Here is a 22,966-nt window from a genome sequence, read left to right as displayed (position 1 = left end):
GAAGACTTTAGTTTTTCTAGTGTAAAATAACAGAATTTGCTAAATTAAATAAAAAAAACATATTTTTAGGTCTAAATATTGCTAATGGATTTAGCTGAATGTCTGCAGTGAGTTAAACTAAAAAAACATCTTCATTTATTTTGGGTGAGCAGGTGTCGGTGTGTTATTAACAGCGTGGGTCTGACTTACTTCAGTCATAACAGCGAGCATAAACTCTATTTTCCTCCCCTACCTCCTCGCCTCTGCTCCTCTCGGCTCATTTATTCCCAGACTGGCTGCTGAGACTGTTTTCTGCCGTCTGATATCCCTCCCTGTGTGTTTTCAGGCGAACTTGCACTGGGATGTCTACGGGATAATTTGCAGGCCAGATATGACAGATATTTATTAAATGCCAGTACTCTGATTCGCTATCTGGGCTTTGAATCAGGCGAGGGGACGATGACTTGCAGCTGAAGTTCACTTCAATTTTCTGTTTCCTCTTGAAATGAAACAGCGGCTTCGGGGAACATTTCAAGCAAAACCTGACTATTAGTGTTGCGAGGGTGGTCGGGTCCACCTCTTTGGTCAAGAATAAATATTTCAGCAGTTACTGAGCAGATTGTCAGTGATTTCTGAAGGCTGAACCCTCTGGAGTCTGGTGTATATCCTGTGTGGACGTATAAAAATGTTACACATGACGGTTCTCACGCAAACGTTGGGAAAATAGGAGACCGGATAGCGAACCAGCAGGCCTGCAAAGGGGAAGGCATTTGTGAAATTGTCCAAACACTCCCACGAGCTCTGATTTGGGTTTTGCCAGCAGTTGGTGCTAAATTGTGAAACAGTGTTTCCACTACAGTGCACTGTGCTGTGTCCTCGTAAGTTTAAAATACTGTGATATAAAGGCTCAGACTAATCTTGCACCATCATCATAGTTATCCTTAGCTAATATTCCCAGTCCCAGTAAATCTAAATGTTTGAATAGAAGGCAATAAATGCCCTTTCTTGGTTCATGAACAAAGTTTTTGTACAACTTTGAAAGGACGGAGAATCCTTTTTGTATTTATTGTCTCCCCCCCTCATAACTAAAGGGAAACATGGGCTTTGGGAATCAAAGCAATCTTCAGCACATTGTTGTCTTGTTAAAGTAACAGTAAAAAACAAAAAAGTGTTGCAACATACCATCCACATGGCACCCTAAAATAAACTTCTTCAGGCATTTTTGAATGATTACAGTGGTGCGAAAAAGCATTCGCCCCTTTCCAGAATATTTTTTTCTTCCACACTTTAAACAGGTTTACATTTCAGTTAAAGATAACAAAATTGAACACAAAATGCTGTTTTTAAATGAAGGTTTAAAAATCCAAACCTTCCTGGCACCTATGTGAAAAAGTGATTGCCCCCTTTAACCTAAACAACTGCAAATAAGCGTCTGCGATAACTCCAGTGAGTCTTTTCCAGCGCTGTGGAGGAGTTTTGGCCCACTCATCTTTGCAGAATTGATGTATTTGAGCCATCATTGGAGAGTTTCCCCAACATAAACGGCCTTTTTAAAGTCATGCCACAACATCTCAGTAGGATTCCGGTCAGGACTTTGACTAGGCCACTCCGAAGTCTTCATTTTGTTTTTCTTTAGTCGTTGTGTTTTGGATCATTGTCCTGCTGCAGAACCCAAGTTCAATTTAGCTTGAGGTCACGAACAGATGGCCTGACGTTGTCCTTCAGGCTGTTTCACATACCAAACAGTGTGTGTGGAGTCTACACAAGTTGCCATGATTGTTTTAAAAAAAAGAAAAAAAAAAGAAGTTTCTCTATGATCATTTTTTATTTTGAAAAACATTCCAAAGTTAAAACTTTTCACCTGTCAACCTGTCTGAGAATTAAGCGGATGTTCTGGAAAGCGAAATGCATTTCAGGAAGGCCAATCCTCTTTACTTATCACATTTAAAATATTTAAGGCTAAATTCTTGATACCTAGTAGCACATGACACCTTCAGATGATGTGTCGAAGTCCATTTTGTTGTGGCCCATTGTTGTGCATCCAGGGGTCCAGAGAAACATTTGCACGAATGAACATCCTGGAGATCATGTTTGAAATAGTAAATTAACCCAAAGTGTTATTAAAAGTTGTTTTTAATTGACATATTAAATGACAAAGATAACATTTTGGACAAAAAAAATCCTCTTTTTGTGTAAATATACAATACAAGTGGTAAAAAATAAATACTCATTTGATTAGATTACTTTGCTGGTAGAAAGGCAAACTTTCGCACAAGTTTTTGAAGAGAAATCAAGATAAAAAAAAAGCCTCCATCTCACACCACAGTGGCTGCAGATCGGTGACGGCGGTTTTCTGTCATCTAGCTACTTGTCTTCAGGGAATTGCGCACTAAATTGTTCTGTACAAAGCGAGTTAGTTCGGGTGTTTCTTGGTAAAGTCAGTGTGATTCAGGTTGATATGTATTTCTTAAATTACATTGTGGAACTGACTCATGTCAGCATTAGTATTTTCTTTTATCATAATCTCACAACAGCTCTTAGATTAAAACAAATGCAAGTGAGCCGTCTGAGGAAAACATCTGCACAAGCCTAACCAAAGCTAAAAATACAGAGGTCCAAAAGTGCCATATTCCATCAATAAATGTGTTGTTTAATTGATATCTAAACGTGTCATTAAATGTTTAAAACTTTAAATAAATACACAAATAATCTATTAAATACATAATTAAATAGATCAGTCTTTAAGAAAGCTGCAAATCTATTTAGGGTGCGAGGGTTTACGACGATCTGCTAAAGGTTACTGCTTTTTTTATGGAGATGAATCTTTCATTGTTTGGTAAAAGACATTTCAGACCCTGCAAAAAATATAGATGCAGCGCCTCTATATTTGCTAATTTAGTGATCTAGTGCTACCATCTAGTAAATTGGAGTGCATTCAGTCACTTTACAATAATCCATTTATGTCTGTGCAGGAAAGCCAATCAGACGTTCATAGTTCCTATAATTCCTGTGCTCCACTTATCTGGAACAAACTTTCAGAAAACTGTAAAAGTGCTGAAAGCCTGAGTTCCTTTAAATCAAGATGAAAAACACATTTGTTTAGGATTGCCTTCGACAGTTCTAGTTAAACTGTTTAACTGAAACATCATTAGTTCAACTTTGTAATTGAAAAAGTTAACTGTTTTTCATATTTGCTTTTAGTTTCTAAATTCCCATTTTAAATTTTGGTTCCACAATTTTCTTCCAACTTGCTTTTGTTCTGTTTTATTTTCCTGTATTGTGTAAAGCACTTTGCGATGTCTTTGAACTGAAATGTGCTATACAAATAAATTTGCCTTGCCTTGAGTTTATTGATGAGCTGGTGATTAAATTAATTTATGATGCACTGTAGACCAAGAATCCATAAACTTTTATAGACAGTAGCTATTGTCCCTTCTGATTATTTGTCATGTATTTGAATTATTTGTGTATTCGTACATGAGATAATAATGCATCAATCACAAATGCTTGATGTAATTATTACCAATTCTATTTAGTATGGTCTAACTGCTTAGTATTATATTTATTTATGGGACTGTGGCACTTTTGGATAAATATTGTCATCGCTGCTTTTCCATCTGATTTCAGTCCTTTCCAGATGAGTGTCTTGTTTAACACGAGAGTCTTTTATCCATTAGATGGCATCTGAGTTCCAGATGTAAAAAAATTATTCAGCTCTTTTAAATGTCTCCCGCCTCTGTCTCAGGTCTAGTCTTTAAAGGAGCGAGGTGATTTCAGCTGACAAACAACATCCATCACCGGCTTGAGCCGAGAACCAGGCCTTGATTGGTGGAAACGTCTCTAATAAACACCGAGCCAGCCGCACAGTGCGGATCCAAACACCAGCAACGCCAGCTTTTCCAGACCCGCCGTCCCACCGGCCAACTGCACTTGCTTGCTACTGAAAGTTGAGAAGGACGGGCGTGTCTCTCCCTCGCTGCAAAGCACCATGGGAGCCTGAAAGGAGGTGGGCCGCCTCAGTGGTCGATCGGGACTGGACCCGTCAGTCGGTCTCTCTCCAGTGAACAGCAGCAGGTGTTTCCTGTGGTCCAGCTCCATCTTGAAGAGCTCGTACTCCTTGTGCGGCAGCTTGATGCCCAGCATAGGACACCCGTTGGTGGGGGTCAGGTCCTGTTCCACCCCGACCCTCCAGTCTCCCGCCCGTCCGCACTTTCCCGGCCTTGTGCCGTTCAGCAGCTTGGCGGTGGACTCGTCCATGGCCGTGACTTTCACCTGCGTTACCTTGAAGACGAACTCGGTGGCTCCTGAGAGTTTGGAGGAGGGGTTTCCCTGAGCGTAGTGGCCCAATGCTGACAGGGTGAAAGTGGGCTGTGAGCACGCCGAGTCCACGTAATGACGGTAGACGCCTTCCCAGACGTGCTGGCTCGGATCGAAGGTGAAGTCTCGGGTGAGGAAGAGTACATTGGGACGGGTCTCGCAGCGCTGGCTGACCCAGTGGCCGGCCAGGGACAGAGGGACTGCAGGAGCCCGAGGTAACACCGGGGGGCGCTGCTCTGAGGAGCGGTACACCAGAGCGCACACAGGGCACGGGTGGATGTGATGCTGTAAAATAACAGAGAAACGTGGGATGTGTTCAGGCTTTTGATTCATTTTGGTTCAGAGAAATTATTGCTTTGTTCTGTCTAATAAGAGCAATTGCAATGAAAATGTCTGACCAACCTACAAAAAAAAAAAAAAACGACATAAAAAGAGGGATTGTTAAATGTGTATTTCACTTATGCACTAAAAAACATCAGCAAAATCTAATTTTTAAAACAATAGAAGTAAAAAAAATACCCACCGTTTTACCTAATAAAGCAGTTTTGCATCACTCTTGCTATAGATTAAGTAACTTTTTATTGCCCAAAAGTGGCTTAGTGTGGCTTCTTTAAAAGAACATAATATATAGTTTCTCAATGATAAATTTCACCATTTTTTTTTTTAACTCTGTTCAATCCCGATCTGGTGGTTTAGAGTAGTTAGACTAATATAGATTTATTTTTATTGTCCTAATGTTGGCATTGCAGTTGTTGGTTAGTTTATAGCCTTTTTGTGCCATTTTTAGTTCAATTGTGTGCTAAACAGATTTAATAGATAAACAGGTTTGAACTAAAGTCTAGCTGATGTTGTGTTTCTTTAACTTTCAGAATCCATTGAGCCATGGGTGCATGATTGGGTTTGATTTTAACCAACTAAAATACATTGTTGGATACATTTATTGCCCCCCCTGGTAAAGATATGTAAAAATACTTAAAATAAATCAATCTGTGATTGCAGAGGTATAAAAGCAAACTATTCATTTTGAAAAACTTATGTTTAATTTAGGTACATTTTCTTAGTATAAATTTTAAGAAATGACCAATTGAACAGGTTATGCTCAATGACTGTAACCCTGCACGGATAAGTGTATATAGACAACAGATGGATGTAATTTATATAAAAACGGTGCCACAAGTTTTGATACTTTTGCTGAAACATGTACAATTTAAGGACTGCCGTGTGAAACCTCTCCTCCAAGCTGTCCAGAGTCGTAGGTCATTTCTGTTGCTTTATTTTTTTTTTATTTACTGGCCAGCGTTTCTATAAGACGTAGGTTTGGGGACTGATAGCCATGCAAGAAGGTTGATTTTTTTTGTCTGTACCAATTTGGCCATGTCGTGCATCATCATACAGGTGAAAGACTCATCAACTACCCATTTTTAGTTTTCTACTAGATTCATTCCCTTGTTTTTATTTCAAATCTCCTGGGAATTTAGTGTAAAGAGTCTGTGAGTCTATACTTATGATTGTTTCCCACAAACATCGAAAGAGCACATCAGATGAGATGCTTTTCTGCATATTTGTTCTTTGTCTCATACGAAAACTACCTGGAGAGTTTGTTCAGGAAAAGCTAATTCTTTTGTCTCATCTGAATCAGAATCAGAATCAGAGATACTTTAATAATCTGTCCAAAGTAACAACACAGGTAAACTCCCAGGAGCTCTTAACGTTCTCTATGTCTGTTTGTTTGCAATGGTAGGGCAGGAAAGCCATTTTTCCCCTGCAAGGAAAACATGAACCGGGGTTTTTATACCCATCAGAATAAATGTCCTCAATTAAACAATGCATTTTTCTAAAATCTTCATGGTGAGATTAATCTATTTTAAGGTCTTTAATATTTTTTACCTGCTGTGCAAAGACCTGTGAATGGCAATGTCAATAAAATCAACTCCACCTCTCGTCAGTGAGTAGTTGGTTCTGTGGTTTATTTAAGTCTTTGGTCACTTTTAAAGTTTGTTTTTTTTAAACAGATTTTGCAGTCCATTGTAAAACTTCGGCTAATGTTCTTGTTGGACATTAATGAACTGCACCATATCATGACAGTGTGAGAATCTCACCATGGCGTTCTGCAGTGGCTGCTGGTACCCAGTGGGTCGGTGCTGTGTCCTCTGGGCCCAGTCTGTGTGAATATCCCCTAAAAACAGCTCCCGCACCTCTCCTCCGTGGCTGCGGCGCTGCGTCTCCACACGCAGCAGACCCATCTCTGCCACGGAGAAGCCCATCGCTGCCAGACACGCTCTCCCTGCGCGGCTGCCGTACAGCTCGTACGGCTTCCCCGGCACCGCCTCGCTGATGCTCAGGCTCACGCAGGCTGGGGGCAATCTGGAGGCCAGCCTCTGCTTGGCGGCCACGCTGTGAAGCACAATTCCCACGCTGCTGAGGTGGTGCTCTGCCTCCGTGGCCCCACGGGTGATCCAGGAGGCCTGGAGCAGACGGATCTTGCCTCTGATCGTCAGGGAGTAGGCCGGGTCTTCACAGCTGCTCTCGGTGTAGTAGTGCTGCAGTGCCTGGAAGTGACGGTGGGAATGGAAGGTGTACGACCGGGTGAGGAACTCTGGACCGGGCCGAACCTCGCACCTGAACACAGAATCAGAATCAGAAACAAGTTTATTGCCTAGTAGGTTTTTTCACTTGCAAGGAATTTGACTTTGGTGTTGGTGGTGCAGACAAAATGGATATATATATATATATACAGAATCTAGACCAGATATCAAATTAGTCTTTACCGTGTGGTTGTATTTTAGTGTTTTGCATCCTTTTTTGGATAATTTTTTCTTATTTCATTTCAATTTTGCCATTGTACATCTGTTGCAGGTCATCTCTTTTGTTTGACAGTGGTGGTTCTAGACCGGCTTTAAAGGGGGGGCCAAAGTGGGGCCAGTGTTTTTTTTTTTCATGGGGGCACAGAGCAAAAGAATAAAACTAAAAAGCAGGGCAATATTTCATTGTTTAATATATTTAAAGAGCCAAAGAGACACTTTGGAACTGCAGTTTGCAGATACCTGTACTGTGATCCTATCTCAATATGGCTGAAGCTAAAAGTGTAACGCCATAATTTTTACTAGACGCTCTACGCTTCTTCAGGAGGAGTGAATGCTGGGTTTCATTATATAGGATTTTTTTTGACCAATCCGTATAATCTGATTGAATTTGACTTTGGAAATTGCCTTGAGATGTTTCATGAATTGGCGCTATGTAAATAAAATTTAATTGAATTGAATAAATTTTTCAATCATTCTTGAAGTACCAATCAGTTGCCTTCTCTGTCCCAGTGCATATCATCATAAGAAGTTGATTTATTATTATGTCTTCTGTACAGGGGCCATAACAGGGGCCAGGACCGGTTCTGCAGGGGCACGGACAGAACCCACGGACACATACCCAAGTGTCAGGGACAACACGCTCCAACACTCAGTTTCCAAATCCCTTTTAAAGTCTTTCTATGTATTTTCAGGGTTTTTTATTGTTCTTTGGGTCAACACCAGTCAATGATGTTCTTGCTTGTTTGGGATTAAACCCCCAAATCACTAAAAGATGCAGTAGGGAATTAGGAATGGGGACAAAGGGAATGTGTAAAGGGGGGAAAAAACACTTTAATTTGGTATTAAACCAGTTTCTAGAGTTTTGCTTATGAGCGAATGCCACTCTAGTGGAAGTTTGCTGCCCCCAAAAAAGGTGCATTTAACTTAACGTACCTCGTTGATACCCACGTCCCGTCCAGTCTTGGTGGGATGTCTGCTGTGATTCTCACTCTGTCCTTTAGGTGGCGGTACTGACAGTGTTCCCATTGGAGGCTCTCGGTTTGATTGGAAGAGGATGCGAAGGGACCAGTGGGCACCTCCCAAAGTTTACTCCTCGTTCCAGCTACAATTACAGCTGCTGCGAAGAAGAGGACAGTCGTTTAAAACGCGTGAAAAACAGCAGTCGTCTAATAAACACCGAGGCTCCATCGCAGTAATTTCCAGGCTGAATCCAGGGTGCACGTCGATGACTATCCACCCCCATGATTGGAAAATGAAGCTGAATATTTACATTTTCTCCCAGTTACACCTAAACATGAGCCTGGCTGACTGAGAGAGCCAAAGAGAGCCAAGTTGGTGCTGCAGAACCCACATATAAATGTAAATATAAATGTACGTCTCTTTTTCCACAGCTGCTACACACGTGTCTTGTTTCTGGATTTGCTCTGTGTCAGGAAATGTGTGTGAAGTGCGTGCTTTCTTCATTTGTGTTTTTCCATTTTAATAGACAAACATCAGGCCAACTGAGCCAAACACATCTGTGGATAATATGATTTACTGTAAAAAAAAAACTAAAAAAAAACTGCTTGTGATGATGAATGTTTCTTTCCCAAAACTTGACAGCGGATTCAACTAAAAGCCTATTTTACTCTTTAACAGTTATGGAGCTCACACATCTGCAGTCTGTCTGTCACTGGAAGGATTTTCTGAATAAAGACCTGCGTGATGTCGGCCCAGCAAGGCTTAGCACTCTGGTCTGGTTTCAGATGAAAAGTATGGCTCTATTTTCATGTCGGGAGAAAAGCAGGAACACAAACAATTTCTAACAGATGTATTCCCTTACTTCTTATACTACTGGTATTTTGGTATTTTCCTCCTTGTGTTGTGTTGTGTTGAACTGCTACTTTTTTTAAGCTTGCTCTCTTAACTTTAGTTCAACTCAAATTAATTGAGTTTATTTACATAGTGCCAGTTCACAACACGTCATCTCAAGGCTCTTTACAAAGTCAATTAAATTCAGTCATCCAGACAAGTCGTTTTTAAAAGGTTTTGCATCTAAGGAAGCCCTGCAGATTGCAGCGTTCACTCCTGGATGAGCGTGTAGCCACAGTGGACAGTCGCTTGCATTGTGTCGTTGACTTTGCAGCAATCCCTCACACCGAGCATGCATTGTGCAACAGTGGAGAGGAAAACTCTCCTTTAACAGGAGGAAGCATCCAGCAGAACCAGGCTCAGCGTGAACGGCCATCTGCCACGACCCAGGGGTACTTTCTATGTAGGAGAAGAGTAAAAATGTGATGGCAGTACTAGCTCCTTTAGTAGCTTCATCTAGGAGAGAAACAAGTTTTCTCATAAAAACGTTCATGCTTTGAAGGGACAGTGTGTAACTAGTCCAAAAAAAGTAAAACACAAAGCAACAGGACTTGTTTTTCGTAGTTGAAACACTAACGACTCCTCGTTACAGAGGAGTGGACCAGTTTCAGTCCAATCTGCTGGCTTAATGGCTTTAACGACCGCCCATTACTAAGGGGTGGAACTGTTTCGGTTGAATTTGCATGTTATCTAAGCCATTACAAGGCCTTTGTTTGGGCAGTGGTATAAAGCTTGTTACTCCACATTACTCCAGACTTTTTGAATTGAAAAAGCTTCCTGGAGAGGAAGCGAAACGTCTTCAACTACGGAAAACAAGTCCAGTTGCTTTGTTTTTTACTTTTGTTTGGAATGACCATGACCTGGATGACTGAGAATCTTCACCAGCAGTGTGTAACTAATTCGGCTTTTTATCAGCAAAGCATTGCTTTCATTAATACATATTCTGCCAAAGTCTAATTGCATGAAAGATGAAACCGTTCTCATAGCTGGGAATGATCACTACCCAGTCTGTAGCATGCACTTTTTTGCACATGCGCAAACAGAATAACTTCAAATAACTTTTTATTTTCTTCTATGTTATTTTGGGTAGCATGTTTCTTTTTGTATTTCATTGTAATTGTGTGAATACTGCAGGATTTAAAGGGAAAAACAAAAATAAAGAAAAAAATAGCTAAATCGCATTTCAATGGAAGCCATGACTGCATGTGCAACGATTACGTCACAGAGCGACAAATTTAAATTCGTTTGAATATTTTATTTTCTACGTACTTAACGATGTGCTCCAACAGTGTTGATCACAGAATGGATCCGTTTGCAGTCTTTCCTTAACTGCAGTTATGTTTTTTTTCCAAGATATAAATGATGTGGCTGCCATAACAAGGTCCTCTATTGTCTGTGACTGGTCCACCAGAGGGCGCATTGACAGCAGAAATAAGTCACAGCTCACTCAACAAGTTTAATAAACAATTTTCTAATACAATATATTTTCTGTGATAGTTGTTATCAAGTGAATACTTTTTGTAGAATAGGATGGAAATGCTTCCCCCCCGGCAGTCATTTTAATAAGGTGCAATCTATGGCGACCCAGAGGGTATTCTATGTGCATGCTCAAAGGAGCTGATGGTACTTTTTTTTAACAGCTTTATTGATCAGAACACTAATTGCATTTTCAAATAAGAATGTACACTTTGCATTCTTACAAAAAGAGAAATAAAATAGTTATATACAGGAGATCAAGTTAAATTGTGCAAGGCAAAGGAAAAAAATAAATAAATTAAACAGGCATTCACATTAAAACCAGTGGAAGCATAAAAATCCAATCTCCAAAAGTATAGATACATATAACATATGTATTTAAGGATTTAAAATCCACACCTAACAGAGACAGACCCATTTGAGCAATGAGATAATTCCTTTCATCATTTTAACTTTAGCATTTTGTCGAGTCAAAGCGCCAGAAATTGTGACATGTCACTACAAATTTTTTGTGTATGTCCATATTTGCTAAAAAAGCCAAAGAGCAATAGAAGATTTTGAGTTTGTTTTGAAAATTTATTAGTGAAGTTTTTTTGATTTTTCCACTTACATAAATGTATATGATATCTTCCTGTAATCAGGAGCTGATGGGACGGATCGTACAGGTGGCGGGACACCCGATAAAAGACGCCATGTTGCGTCGCCATTTTTAATTACAGTAGCCATAAGGGGACAAACTTGTTAGCCTCACGCATTTTACCTGGATATGAACATGTCTTGTCGGTGGAGGGAGATTATAAGACAAGCAAAGACGACCTTAGATCGATTATTCTGTTTGCCGTTTTCTGTTGCAATAAAGGACCAGCCATCCACAGGGAGCAGGGCATCAACACGGATGCAGATGTTACAGGTAACTTAATCAAATATAACAGCGAGGTTTATTTTGCCGTTATGTTAGAAACAAGGCAGCGTGTTCCAGCAGCTATCCTCTCTCCTCCCGGCCGAGACGGCTAGTTTGTTTGTTAGCCAAGCATGTTGAAATTGTCACATATATGACTCTCCACGGCTTCCGTAGTAATTATTACGTGCTTAACGGCGTAATTCTCGGTCGTTTATTTATTTAGCGCACCCCTAGATGAAAGTAAACCTTGGACACTGGGGCTTTAAGTAAATGTAACATTTTCTTCTTTCATTTGTGTTAAACTTACAGTATTTTATTTTATTTTTTTGCTTTGTTGAATCTTATTTTACACTGCCTCGCACACTAAAACGTTTCTTGCCAAGCCTCAGCTTACGCTTTAAAGCATCGGCCCACAGATCAATTTGCTCTTCACAGAGACCCTAAATCAAACAGGGCCTTCGGAGTGGAAAGTATGCACAGCTGAATTTTCTTTAAAAGGCCCCAAGACGGAGGCTGACTGATGGGCATTTATTAGCCTTGTTAATGTCGAACGGAGGATATTTTTTTGTTCCTTTCACTCCTGGAATGCTGCTCCCCGCATGCTGACCACAACCGCAGACGTGTGTGCCGCTCGGTCGCCCCCCCACCCCCAGTCCCTGTCCACCTGATTTGAACACACACATTCGCAAACACCCACGCTCACATGTCGAGTTGTTTAAGCTGTAACGGTCGCAGACCACAGAGCCAGAGTTTTAACCGAAAGCCCATGTGTCCTCCGTGCAGCAGCCTGTCAGCTTGCTGCTAAAGTTACGACCCGTCTTTGGCATCACGGCTTACAGAGGGAGCAGGGTCGGTGATTTCTCTCATGAGGCGATGTGTTTGCCTGTGCTGCTGCGTGTGGTTATAACTAACGAAGGCGGGCTGGTCAGTTAAACCCAGAAGGCCATTCAGGTTCAGTTATGTAATGCCTCAAGTAAGTCATCTATTCAGTCTTTTTTTTTTATTGTGTGCTGCATTCAACATGTTGCCTACTTAGTCTCCAAGACCAACACATCCATAAAAAAGCGGGATCTTTTGAAACCACGTTTAAATCGCTTTTTCAGGTCACTTGTCATTCAGTTCCTTCCCCTTCCCTCCGATCTCTTCCCAACATATGGTTGCGTTTACCTATAAAGTGCTCATAAAAGCAGATCTTAGTCAAACCAAATCACGTATTGAAGGGTTCTGAGGAATCTTCAACAAAGAGGTCCATTCTAACCAAACGCTAGGTGATGGTTCAACACGTCCTGTGTGATAATATCCAACTCCTTCTCAATCTGCAGGCACCGGGGGGACTATTTGGTTTGATTTGCTTCCTACACATGCAGTCGGATATCATTAGCTTTACCCTTGGATGCGGCCCACCGAGTTATTTTTCTGCCATGGGCTCTGAAGCGCCCCACTTATGCGGCGCTCTGCCACAGAAGAGATCTCGATCTTTAGAAAACACATTTGATCTATTTTTTTTCTCTAAAAGTTGAAGTAAAAAGGAAGTCAAATTGGAGCATTTTGGGTCTTTAGATAGAGCAGATAAGTGGGGAAAGCTTAGTTTTAAACACATTTTTACCAGTCACAATAGTGTTAAATGAGATTTATAACTCATTAAAAGTTATAAATGCCAATCATTTACTTATAGAAGAGACGCTGCAATTAACTGATTAATTTAGATAAAGGCCAGATTAGTAATTGTGTACATAAGAAATGTTCAGCATGTAAAGAAATGCTGACAAACCTTTGATTTTGTGTACATTTATGAAATGTGAATTAATAGCTGGGAGATTTACTTGGCTAAGTCTTCGCTCGTCTTTGTGCTTGTATTTATTGATTTTAAAGCTTGTATAAAATCTTTTGAAAATACAGCATGAATTAGTGATATTTTCTCCATGTAAAATTGCATTGTTTGAAATGTGTGCTTGAAAAAGTTGTGTAACTTACTGTTGCAATTATTTCAGTGCAATTAGTTCTAAGTGTCTGCATATATAACTTACAAGCATTTATTGTGACAGTTCTTGACTTTATACAGTTTAGAGTTCGGTAACCACTATAATTTTTTTGTTTGTTCGTGATTATTGTTATTTCATTATTTTTTTCTTCTAATTTTTGCATGCTCAGTATGAGGGATTGCTGCAAAGCCATCAACAATGCAGACGACTGTCCACTGTGGCTCTGCACTTTTTCAGGAGGGTTTCATTAGAAAGGAAACCTTTTAACCAATCTGTATGATTTGATTGAATTTGACTTTGTAAATTGCTTTGAAACGACGTGTTGTGAAATGGCGCCATATAAATCAAATCGAATTAATTTTAATTTTTGATTAGCTTTTTTCATTTATGTAAAACTGCAGACTGGTCAAATATAAAACCATTCAAATGCAAATAACTTAACAATAAACAATAAAATTATAACACAATGGTTTACTGTGAAAAAAGTTTTTTCCACAGTAGTGTCGATTTTGGTTTTATATTTTTCATTAATTTCAAACCAAGCAACCTATTTGATGGCAACACATTCTAAAAGGGCAGAATTTTCCTGTTTTATTTATTTTTTTCCTGCAACACAAAGGATTTATTTATGCATCTCAAGATAAAACATGTCTTGTTTAACTAGCTGGGAATATTTATCGTTGTCATATACGCTTAAATTGATTTATATTGCGCTATTCTGCTTTCCAAGTGCTTTGCGGGTAAAAACGGCAACTCCCCATTTTTAACACACAATTATGCAGCACATGTTTTGCTTATACACTGATTACAAAGCCATGCTATAAACACACGCAAACAGCTGTAAATCCGTCTGCGTCGACTATTCAACATGTGGATCAGGTAAAGCTGAGACAGTGCCGTCAACTTTAATCATGACCAAAGCCGTCAGCTGGTTTTTGCAAATGAGTAGCAGAGTAATTTGTGACGGTGCCTCCTCTGAGTCCCTCCTTTGGGTCAGTTCATTGTGGACAACAGCTGGACAACACTCTCCTGACCCTGGACTCCTGCCAGACAACATTGATCCTGTCTTAGCTGTCTACCTGTAGTTCTCCCAGCCTACCAGCAGGGGTCAGTGCTGCAGCCTGCAGCTGTGTGTGTGTGGTCTGGACGGTCAGTCTGTCAGCAGCAACACTGCTGCTGCTGCTGCCTCCGGCCTTCACTGCATCCGAGTGATGGCCGGCCAAAATAATCTACCTGTCGTTGAGTTCCCGTATTCATTCGGGCTCTATAAAAGCACACACCAACAGACACACATGTACGTGCGCGCTGTTTGCCTGAAACACGCTGCGCACACTGATTTACTGTACTCTGTAAAAGGATAGCATTTATAAATTATAAAAAAAAAAGAAAAAAAAAAAGAAGAAACCTCCGGGCTGCCCTCTGTTTGTTTGTTTATATTTGTGATTACGGTTTGGCAGCCTGGGCCCCTACTCTCTTCGCTGGTCAAACACGCAGCTTTATGTGCAATCCTCCCAAAAACAAGAACCAGATCCAGGGAGTTTGAAACCAGTGCTCGACACGAGAGTGCATTTCATGCTCCGTTCAGAGAGCGGGACACCTTTTATTAGCCCCATTATGAGCTCTTCTGCTGAGGCTTCAGAGATTTACGCTCGTGTGAAAAAGTTTGGAGGCCCTTTTATGAATTCAGTTATTTGAAAAGAAATGTTCACATATCAATGTTCGAATCTTTTTTTTCCATTTATGTCTGAAAAGGGAAGCGTCTTACTGTAACAAAAAAGTAAAATTAACATTGTTTCACTCATTAAACAGAAGGATGTAAGGGTTTAAAATGTGTGTTCTAACTCTGGAAAAGATTAGGACACCCTACATCCTGATATCTGGCGTTACCCTGACACTTCCAGCTCGATGCTTCACTGGAGGTATAAGTTTCTGTAAAAAGAACGTCACACCACCACAGAATCTTAAAGCACAGAACCTTATAATTTTACTGTTATATTACTTAGTTACTTCGTTTAGCTAAAGATGCACATGAGCAAAGATATTATTAAAAACCTTCTGGCTGTCAAAGGGTATCATAATTATTAACTTGACTTAATTTGTTTAGCCTACAAGCAAAGGATGTCAATAACATGCAACAGATAATTAGGCCTGCAGAGGGGATCACCTTCCCTCCATTCAGGACTTGTATAGGTCAAGGGTCAAAAAGGGCAGCTAACATCTCTGCAAACGCCACACATCACGGACACAAACTGTTCAGACTTTTACCTTCAGGTCGGCGCTACTGAGCACTATTTGCAAAAAAACAGCCGCCGTAGAGACACTTTCTTCCCCCAGGCTGTCAGTCTGATGAACACTTAACGTTCAGAGTACCCGGATCATAACCATGCTGTTTTGCAATATGGCCAATCAGACCACGGCTCCCAGCATGCAACACGGCTTGAGACCAACCTAAGAGTACGACCCAACCCCTGAGGTGATAAAACCCCCGCGCAGACAAAGACACGCCACTTTCTGGCATCATATCAGCTGAGATCCCTCACATTAGACCACGCAGTGGAACCGGTTATCGATGTTTTAGCTGCGCGTCACTGTACTTTTTGTTGTGGGATTGACAAAAGAGGTCCTGGGACTCTAGTTAGGTTGAGTTGCACGACTAAGGAGAAACGAGGAGTTTTTTCCCCCCCTCTCCATTAATAGCTGAGGCACAGCCTTTTCCTGTTTTTGGCCAAGCAGTTGACAAAGATCGCTCCGCAAAGTGTGTTTTTAATTTGATCTCTGTGAGACAACTACGCTGACGGTTGAAGGTTATTATTCTGAACGCCATTGTTAGGTTCCAATCTTTTTCTTCCTTCTCTTCACTCTCTTCCCCTTATTCCTTTGGGGTTTGCACGGATTTTGTCTGAAGCTCATTCCTTGGGTGAGCTAGAAGCCTTAGTCTCGAGTTAACCGTCCCTCGGTAGTTCCTCATGCCTGTGGCACCTAACTGACGCTGGCGGTCAGGTCACTGCCTGAGTGGCCGACGGCCGCCATCTTGAGTCACCAGGACTAATGGTGCGTTCCTTTTTTTCCTTGGAGATCGGAACCAGCGAGTCGCAGGTTATGTCATCTCTGCCATTTTGCGCTCCAGCTTCCCTTATCTCTGACAGTGGGCAAAAACATGGATTCTCGCACTGTTGTTAAAACAGTAACAATGAGTAACGCGTTTTTAGGCGGTATTTTGTGCAGATATAGAAGGCTGAAACATCCCGTTTGATGAACACTGAAAGATAGCACCTGCATAACTCACTAAATGTTACATAAATATAAGAGAGCTGCTACAAACAGTCAAAGTATGCAGTTTTACTCAATGTTCCTGCGAGTAGCAGCCATCATGAATGCCGAAGTCGGGTATCTTCCTGTTGCACCGACTTTCCCACTCGTAATACTGACTTTAGGGGCTGTTCCAGATAAATTTACCAACCCGCAGGTTGAGAATTCTGACTACCGAGGACAAACGGAACGCACTATAACCCTTGTTAACACTAGCTGAGTGTGTAGCCCACCATCTTAACGTTCCTAGCTTAGCTTAAAGCTCATTGTAGCTAACCGGAGCTAAAGGCAGGCCTGGTGTTTTGAAGAGCCATCACATCACTCCAAGTATTAGCCAGATCCATGTCAATGCTTTACATGCGCTACTGCTCTGATGGAGATTATTCAATGCTTAATTAAGTGTAGCTTATTTTAGTAGAAAATTACCAAAATGCTGCTAATATCCGAGTTTCATCACTTTGCTTTTTTAGTGTTTATTTTTCCTCTTTATGTTGTTTTGATTCAGCAGTGAGTGAATAATTGCTGTAACAGCTAATTGTTGGTTTAATAAATCTCAAATAGCTTAATTGTGGTCGTCTGTGGTCTTTATATCAGTGATCAAATCGTCTCTAAGAGTTTACGAATCTTCCCTTCTGAGTTATAACAACACAAATATACACAAGATTTCGTTTGCATGTGGTTAATGATTAGTGATTCCAAGTGCAATCATAATTAAAGGTTATTATTGTTTACTGGTGGCGAGTCTAATTCAGTCTTACAACAGGCTGGACATCTATCTTTCATGGTAAGTAAGGTTAATCATAGTTAATTCTTAAACCCAGTTGCTAGTTTTACTCATTAAAGGCTGTTAGCCCTTAATCGCAACCCTTTGGAGACATTTTTTGTTGTCGCTGATCTTTGACAAGAATAGCATATTATTAATTACAATATTCACTTATGATTACTAATAATATTCATGATCAAAGAGGTTAAATGGCACAACAATGCTTATTTGCCCCAATTCTTTGTGTGTGTGCACGATCTTGACAATTAAAGCGGATTCTGAAGAGATGCATGCTTAACCCTTCCGCCTGTTTTTCAGCGTTTTAACGTTGCCCTCATCCGCGCTGCAGCTCTGAACCCTCCCAGCTGGCCACGAAACGGCTGCGCCCTGCTGGCCGCTCTCTGACTTCTCTCCCACTGATGAAAAAGCCACAATTTTTTACGCCTCATTTCTCCTGGATGAATGTCAGATCCCTCCTCTGCTTCTCCCCAGTCTTTGTTTCTTTTCTCTTTTTTTCTTCTTCTGTGTCTCGGTGTCTGTCTGTGGTTGATGAGGTGAATGAAGCTAGTTAGAAGGATAATGGCTGGGATGTGGGAGGAGTGAGACGTCTAGGTGGATTGACAAGATTAGTGAGGTGCATGGTTGCGTTTTTCCTCGGCAGATGAATTAAATGCTACAGTAGCGCAGAGACCATTGCGCATATTTTTGTTGACTGCTGCCCATTATTCACAGTTTGCAGCTGCTCTTTTATGCTCCTGAACCCTCTGAGCTGTCCTGCAGACCTTGGATGAGTGTTACTGAGTCTATAATTCCCAGACCTTTAGGCTTGTGTCACCTTACAATAAAATCATCCGTCGTCACAAGCTACAAATCTCTAGAAATCTGCAGCCAGAGCAAATTTGCACCGACAGCAAATGTCTATTTGCCATGTATCATCGTCTGAATATTAAGTTAGTTCTTCTGTTTGACAAATCTAATTAGCATCAGATTAATGCTTATGCTTTGAGACAATCTAATGATTTCATTTGATAACAAACACGTGTAATTAGTGTATTTTCATTGCCTTTTTGTTTAGTGTGGATGATGTAATTTGGCCTAAAGTTGAGCAAAGATTTCGGCTTGCCTCCAAAGAGCCTGCTTGGTTTTCATGTGAATCAGGGAAAATTATACAAACACCCTTCAGTTGTAAGGCTTGACAGATTTGTTTGTTTCATATAGGAATATAACACAGTTGTAAGCACAATGTGTCAATTTCTTTAAATTATGTTGGTATTATGGTGCAGATGTGGATCATGGTAGATTTGGTTTGACTGTGTTACTTTAAAATGCAACCGTCACCTGGATTAGAAGCCTGAAAAAAATTACTGAAGATAAAAAGGAAATATAAGATAAAATATCGTAGGAGACAAATTCATCTCCAAATTCAGTAAAAGAAAAAAAAAACTGTGCATATAAAGTTCTCAAAATAACAAAAAAAGAAATAATTCACAGCAGTCAAATTGTTCAAATTGCCGTGAGACTGCACATATGCAGATAATTATCTGGCCATTTAGTACACAAAAACAAAGGAAATAGAATGTTGAGTCCCAGAACAGATAAATAAACCCGTTTTGTGAAAATCACGTCGTTGTTTGAGACGATCCAAGTTGCCAGAGTACTAATTGTGGAACGTTTATCTTGGAAGCACATATTTGTGACCAAAATGAGACGATTGTTTTTGCTTGGTTTGCTCTCACTCACTGTTAGATTTTGTTTAGACGGTAAAATTACTTGTTTAGGACTGAGAATACAAAGCAGTTGGGCCAAAGATATATTTTATTTAACTTATTAGAGTCAGTATGTGAACAGTGACACCAGAATGTTTGGATCCAGATCAGATAGATCTACAGCCCCCTGGCACTATTGGCACACTTGATGAAGATGAGTAAAAGGTTTGTGTAAAAAAAAAAAAATACCAACTAAAAAACAAAATCATCTTTTATCACAGTAAGCCTTGTTATTCACAGTTAAAGTTTATAAAATCTTTTAATCAATGCTCTGACAGTGGATATAGCAGCTATTTTCTTGTATCTATTCGTTTGTTATGTAGATAAACACACATTTGCTTTAATTGAATGACATGTTCTCTTGTTTTTCCCATTGCATGGAGTGACTAGGAGAAAATCTAAGCAAAACAGGAAGTCATGAATTACTGTTCAAAAATTCCTAGACGCTTCGATTAACTTAAAACACAGTAAAGTAAAAAATCTTCAGTTACATTTATTTTATGCCAATTGCTACAAATGTTACTATCGGTGCATTTTGTAAAAATAAAAATAAAACAACTTTTTGTGGCCCCACTAAAAATGGTGTTTTTTGGAAATACTTTAGTTATTATTATTGTTTCTTTTCCTTTTACATATCTTTATCAGGGGTCCAATAAGGGTGACCGGCTTTGACATTTGTGTTTACTTCTAAATCTCATAATTCTACCCAGACAACCAAACCTTACAGAAATTGCATATTTTGTACACTGCAATAAATATGCGGACAAATTACATTAGGAATGTCTGTAAAAAAGGAATAATGTTGAGAGGTAGTGCTTACATATTCCCGCAAGTCTATTGTGACCGAGATGAATGGAAGTAACATTTGCTTTGCACTTTGGTGCTAAACTCCAGCAAAGTTGTAGCAGAATAATGGCTGCAACCTGCGATTTTACACGCAGGAATTTTAAAGGCGCGGTTTTCAAATAAACATGAATAAATACAATCAACTTGTATATTTAAAAATAAAAAAATGACTAACAGTCTTTTTTCTCGAGTTAAACATGCAAAATCATTCATCCAGAGACAAAAGAACTGTGACTGCTGACCGCATTTATATCTTTCATACTATAAGTACTGTGTCGTCCCACAGTTAGGTTTACCTCACCAACGTCTCACAGCAGTACCTGCTGCCTTCACTCCACCATTGTTACCACAGTCAAGCAAAGGTTTGGTATATTTAAAGAACACAGGGTTCGTCATGTTATTCTAACCCTGACCCCCCCCCTCCTTTCTGCTTTCACCCCCACATTTGATCGTAGCCCTGCAGACCTGCAGCATCCCTCCGTCCTCAGGGCAGCGCAAGGACAACTACTGTTGTCTTTTCATCACCGCGTAAGCTGCTTAATCCAACGGCCTTGTTTATTTAGACGAGAGATCTACGGGAGTTTGCTTTGGTTGACGCCACAGCCATTTCCTCTGTAGTTGGCGAACTCTGGCTCCTGTTCACAATTAAACGACACACAAAACTTTGGCCCCAAGGAACATGCGTCTCCTCAAGACAACACATCTGCTCACCTCTGAGGTTTCCCAAGACCCTGTGCTTAAATCCAAACAGAAGACGGAGATTTTCTGAGTAATCAAACGCAGTAGATCTTAAAAAAGGAAAACAGCACCTGATACAAAGATAGAGATCGTGGATGAGTTGATGGTTCACTGATGTTCTGGCGCACAGACGGGATCCGATACACCTTGACTCAGTTTGGAGACAGTTCAGGTGTTCCAGTTCTTTTACAAACGTTCGAGTTAGAAAGTCTTATGCAGAAGTTTCCTTTCAATAAAAATTATTCAAGTTCGGAGGGACACTGTTTAAGTTTAGATTAGCAACAACAACAACACCACATATTTGATTGCACTGCCAAAGATAAAATAAAACAAAACTAAAACCGAACAAAATAGCCTTTTTGCAACATCAAATGCGGCAATTTCTGCACAGAGCGTTTAACATTACATCTGTTAAAAATCAAATGGCCCAACACTCTGACATCTGTGACCCATTAAATTAATTTCAAACCAGCTCGGTTAGAATTATCTGCTCGGCGCGAGCAACCTAACCTCGCCTGTCTCCTCAGCTAAACTTGAGTCGTGACAAAGAAAACAGTTCACAGATACCAGCCTGCCACCGGAGTGGCGGAGGATGGCGGCGCGGAGGGGCACCGAGCTGTTAAATGATGATTAGAAGCAGACAGATGCTTCCTCCTGTCTGCATCCAGTCGCCTGTAACACTAACTTTCCCTGACGGTCCGGCCTTCCAGTATTCATTCAGTGGAGGCTGGATGATCGGCTGCAGCCCACGGCGGTTTCACAAACGCCTGTCTGCTGTTTTTCTAACCATTAACATAATGGCAACATTAGTTCCAGGGCCACACTTCCCTGCGCCCAGGGAACTATTGTTTAAATGCACAGCCAAGAAGACTCCTCCCGTGGCCTCGGCTCCAACCGAGCTTTGAAGACACACACACACAGGGACGGAGAAGGAAACACAGGCTGGCTATTCATCAGACCAGTGTCAGCATCAGTTGTGGTTTCAGCATTTAACATCCACGTTTGTGAATTGCATAATGACATCCTTGTAATTATGAATTTATCCGCACTGTCGAACCACGCTGACATCTGTTTTCGGAGCCAAATTAATCCCAAAGGTTTCAGCTGATCGCTCACATGAGTCACTGTCTTTGTTTTCATTAGAAAATCTGTGGCTTGTAGCAGGGCAGCTGCTTCTGTTGGGTTAAAAAAGCAAGACGTGCGTCTAATGCATGTAAGAGGCAAGCTTGACTGGGAAGTTTAGGGCTTGATTTTCAAATTCTTGGAAGTTGATCGTCGGAATGGTAAACTTTGCGCTAAAATGTGTATCATTTTGCAGAAGAGAAGTCAGGACTCACCTGGCAGGAGCACCAGGACTCCCTTCAACAGGTGACTGAGCCGTCCGCTTGACATATTTCCTGCTTCTGCGCTCTTCACGCACACAAACCGCTCCAAAACAAAAAAAAAAAACAGTTTGACCTGTTTAAAAAAGAAAATCCAAATCACAGAGACGTTCCTGTCAACAAGAGCTTAGCTTGCAGAAAAAACAAAAACAAAACAAAACAAAACCTGAGCTCAAACATGAAGAGTTCAGTATTCCCTTTAGAAGAACCTCTGGTTGCTTCTACCTCCACTTCTTGGCTTCCATAGCTGAATTTGCACCAAAAAAAAATGAAATTCTGTGAGATCACGTTTTCTTTTCCACACAGGTGCTTTCTTGAAGCTGAGGAGAGGGGTGAAGATTTCTGATCTGCTCTACTCGATGTATGCACAGCGAATGTGTCTGTGCACGTGAGCAGGGTGGACTTTGTGTGTGCGCTCCGGTCTCGCTCTTATATGTTTCGAGCTGAGAGGAGGGAGCAGAAAGGGAGATAGAGAGGGAGGGCAGAGACAGAGAAAGTTGTAGTGTGTTTGGAGGAGGAGGAGGAGGGGGAGAAGCCGGGATTGAGCTTCCCTAAACCAGGAGCATTTAGAGGAAGGTGCAAAATGCCATGGGTGGAAAGGAAGACACAATCCGACCACAACGCTGTCACCCAGCAGTGAAACTTCTACAAATTCAGTACTTACCATTTTGACAGATTTACTGTACCGGATTAGGATGGCTTTGTATTTTATTGACTTTTTATTCAATTGAGAGATTCACTTATGTGCCCAACAGCCACGGATAAAACCAATTCAATAAAATTAAGACAATAAATTGAGTAATTAACAACTTCAGCACTGATCACTTTCTTCAGCTGTTTGAAGGTCGCTGC

General features: G+C 40.7%; 1 protein-coding gene across 2 annotated transcripts; it reads right to left on the bottom strand.

Annotated features, from left to right (window-relative positions):
* Window positions 1-3,157: 3,157 nt before the first annotated feature.
* Window positions 3,158-22,608, bottom strand: apcdd1l (adenomatosis polyposis coli down-regulated 1-like). Of its 2 annotated transcripts, none has more exons than XM_012853890.3 (4): window positions 22,070-22,608; window positions 8,034-8,217; window positions 6,396-6,915; window positions 3,158-4,581 (listed from the first exon to the last, which is right to left on the bottom strand). In XM_012853890.3, exons 1-4 carry the CDS (start codon window positions 22,122-22,124, stop codon window positions 3,820-3,822), a joined length of 1,521 nt encoding a protein of 506 aa, XP_012709344.2. In that variant the 5' UTR covers window positions 22,125-22,608; the 3' UTR covers window positions 3,158-3,819. The 2 variants fall into 2 exon arrangements, with proteins under 2 accessions (XP_012709344.2, XP_021166999.2); XM_021311324.2 differs by having other exon boundaries at window positions 8,034-8,214.
* Window positions 22,609-22,966: the final 358 nt, after the last annotated feature.

The sequence above is a fragment of the Fundulus heteroclitus genome, chromosome 20, assembly GCF_011125445.2.
Source record: "Fundulus heteroclitus isolate FHET01 chromosome 20, MU-UCD_Fhet_4.1, whole genome shotgun sequence".
NCBI lineage: Eukaryota > Metazoa > Chordata > Actinopteri > Cyprinodontiformes > Fundulidae > Fundulus > Fundulus heteroclitus.
The sequence above is the reverse complement of the archived record's forward strand: the minus strand, read 5'-3'. Positions and strand labels throughout refer to the sequence as shown.

Bases quoted from the DNA above. Each gene is read 5' to 3' on its own strand.
- apcdd1l (XM_012853890.3), bottom strand. From the start codon at position 22,124: ATGTCAAGCGGACGGCTCAGTCACCTGTTGAAGGGAGTCCTGGTGCTC. The intron at 6,916-8,033 runs GTACGTTAAGTT...TTCTGTGTTCAG, and splicing joins GGGACGTGGGTATCAACGAG to GTGCGAGGTTCGGCCCGGTC. The intron at 4,582-6,395 runs GTGAGATTCTCA...GTTATTTTACAG, and splicing joins AGCCACTGCAGAACGCCATG to CATCACATCCACCCGTGCCC.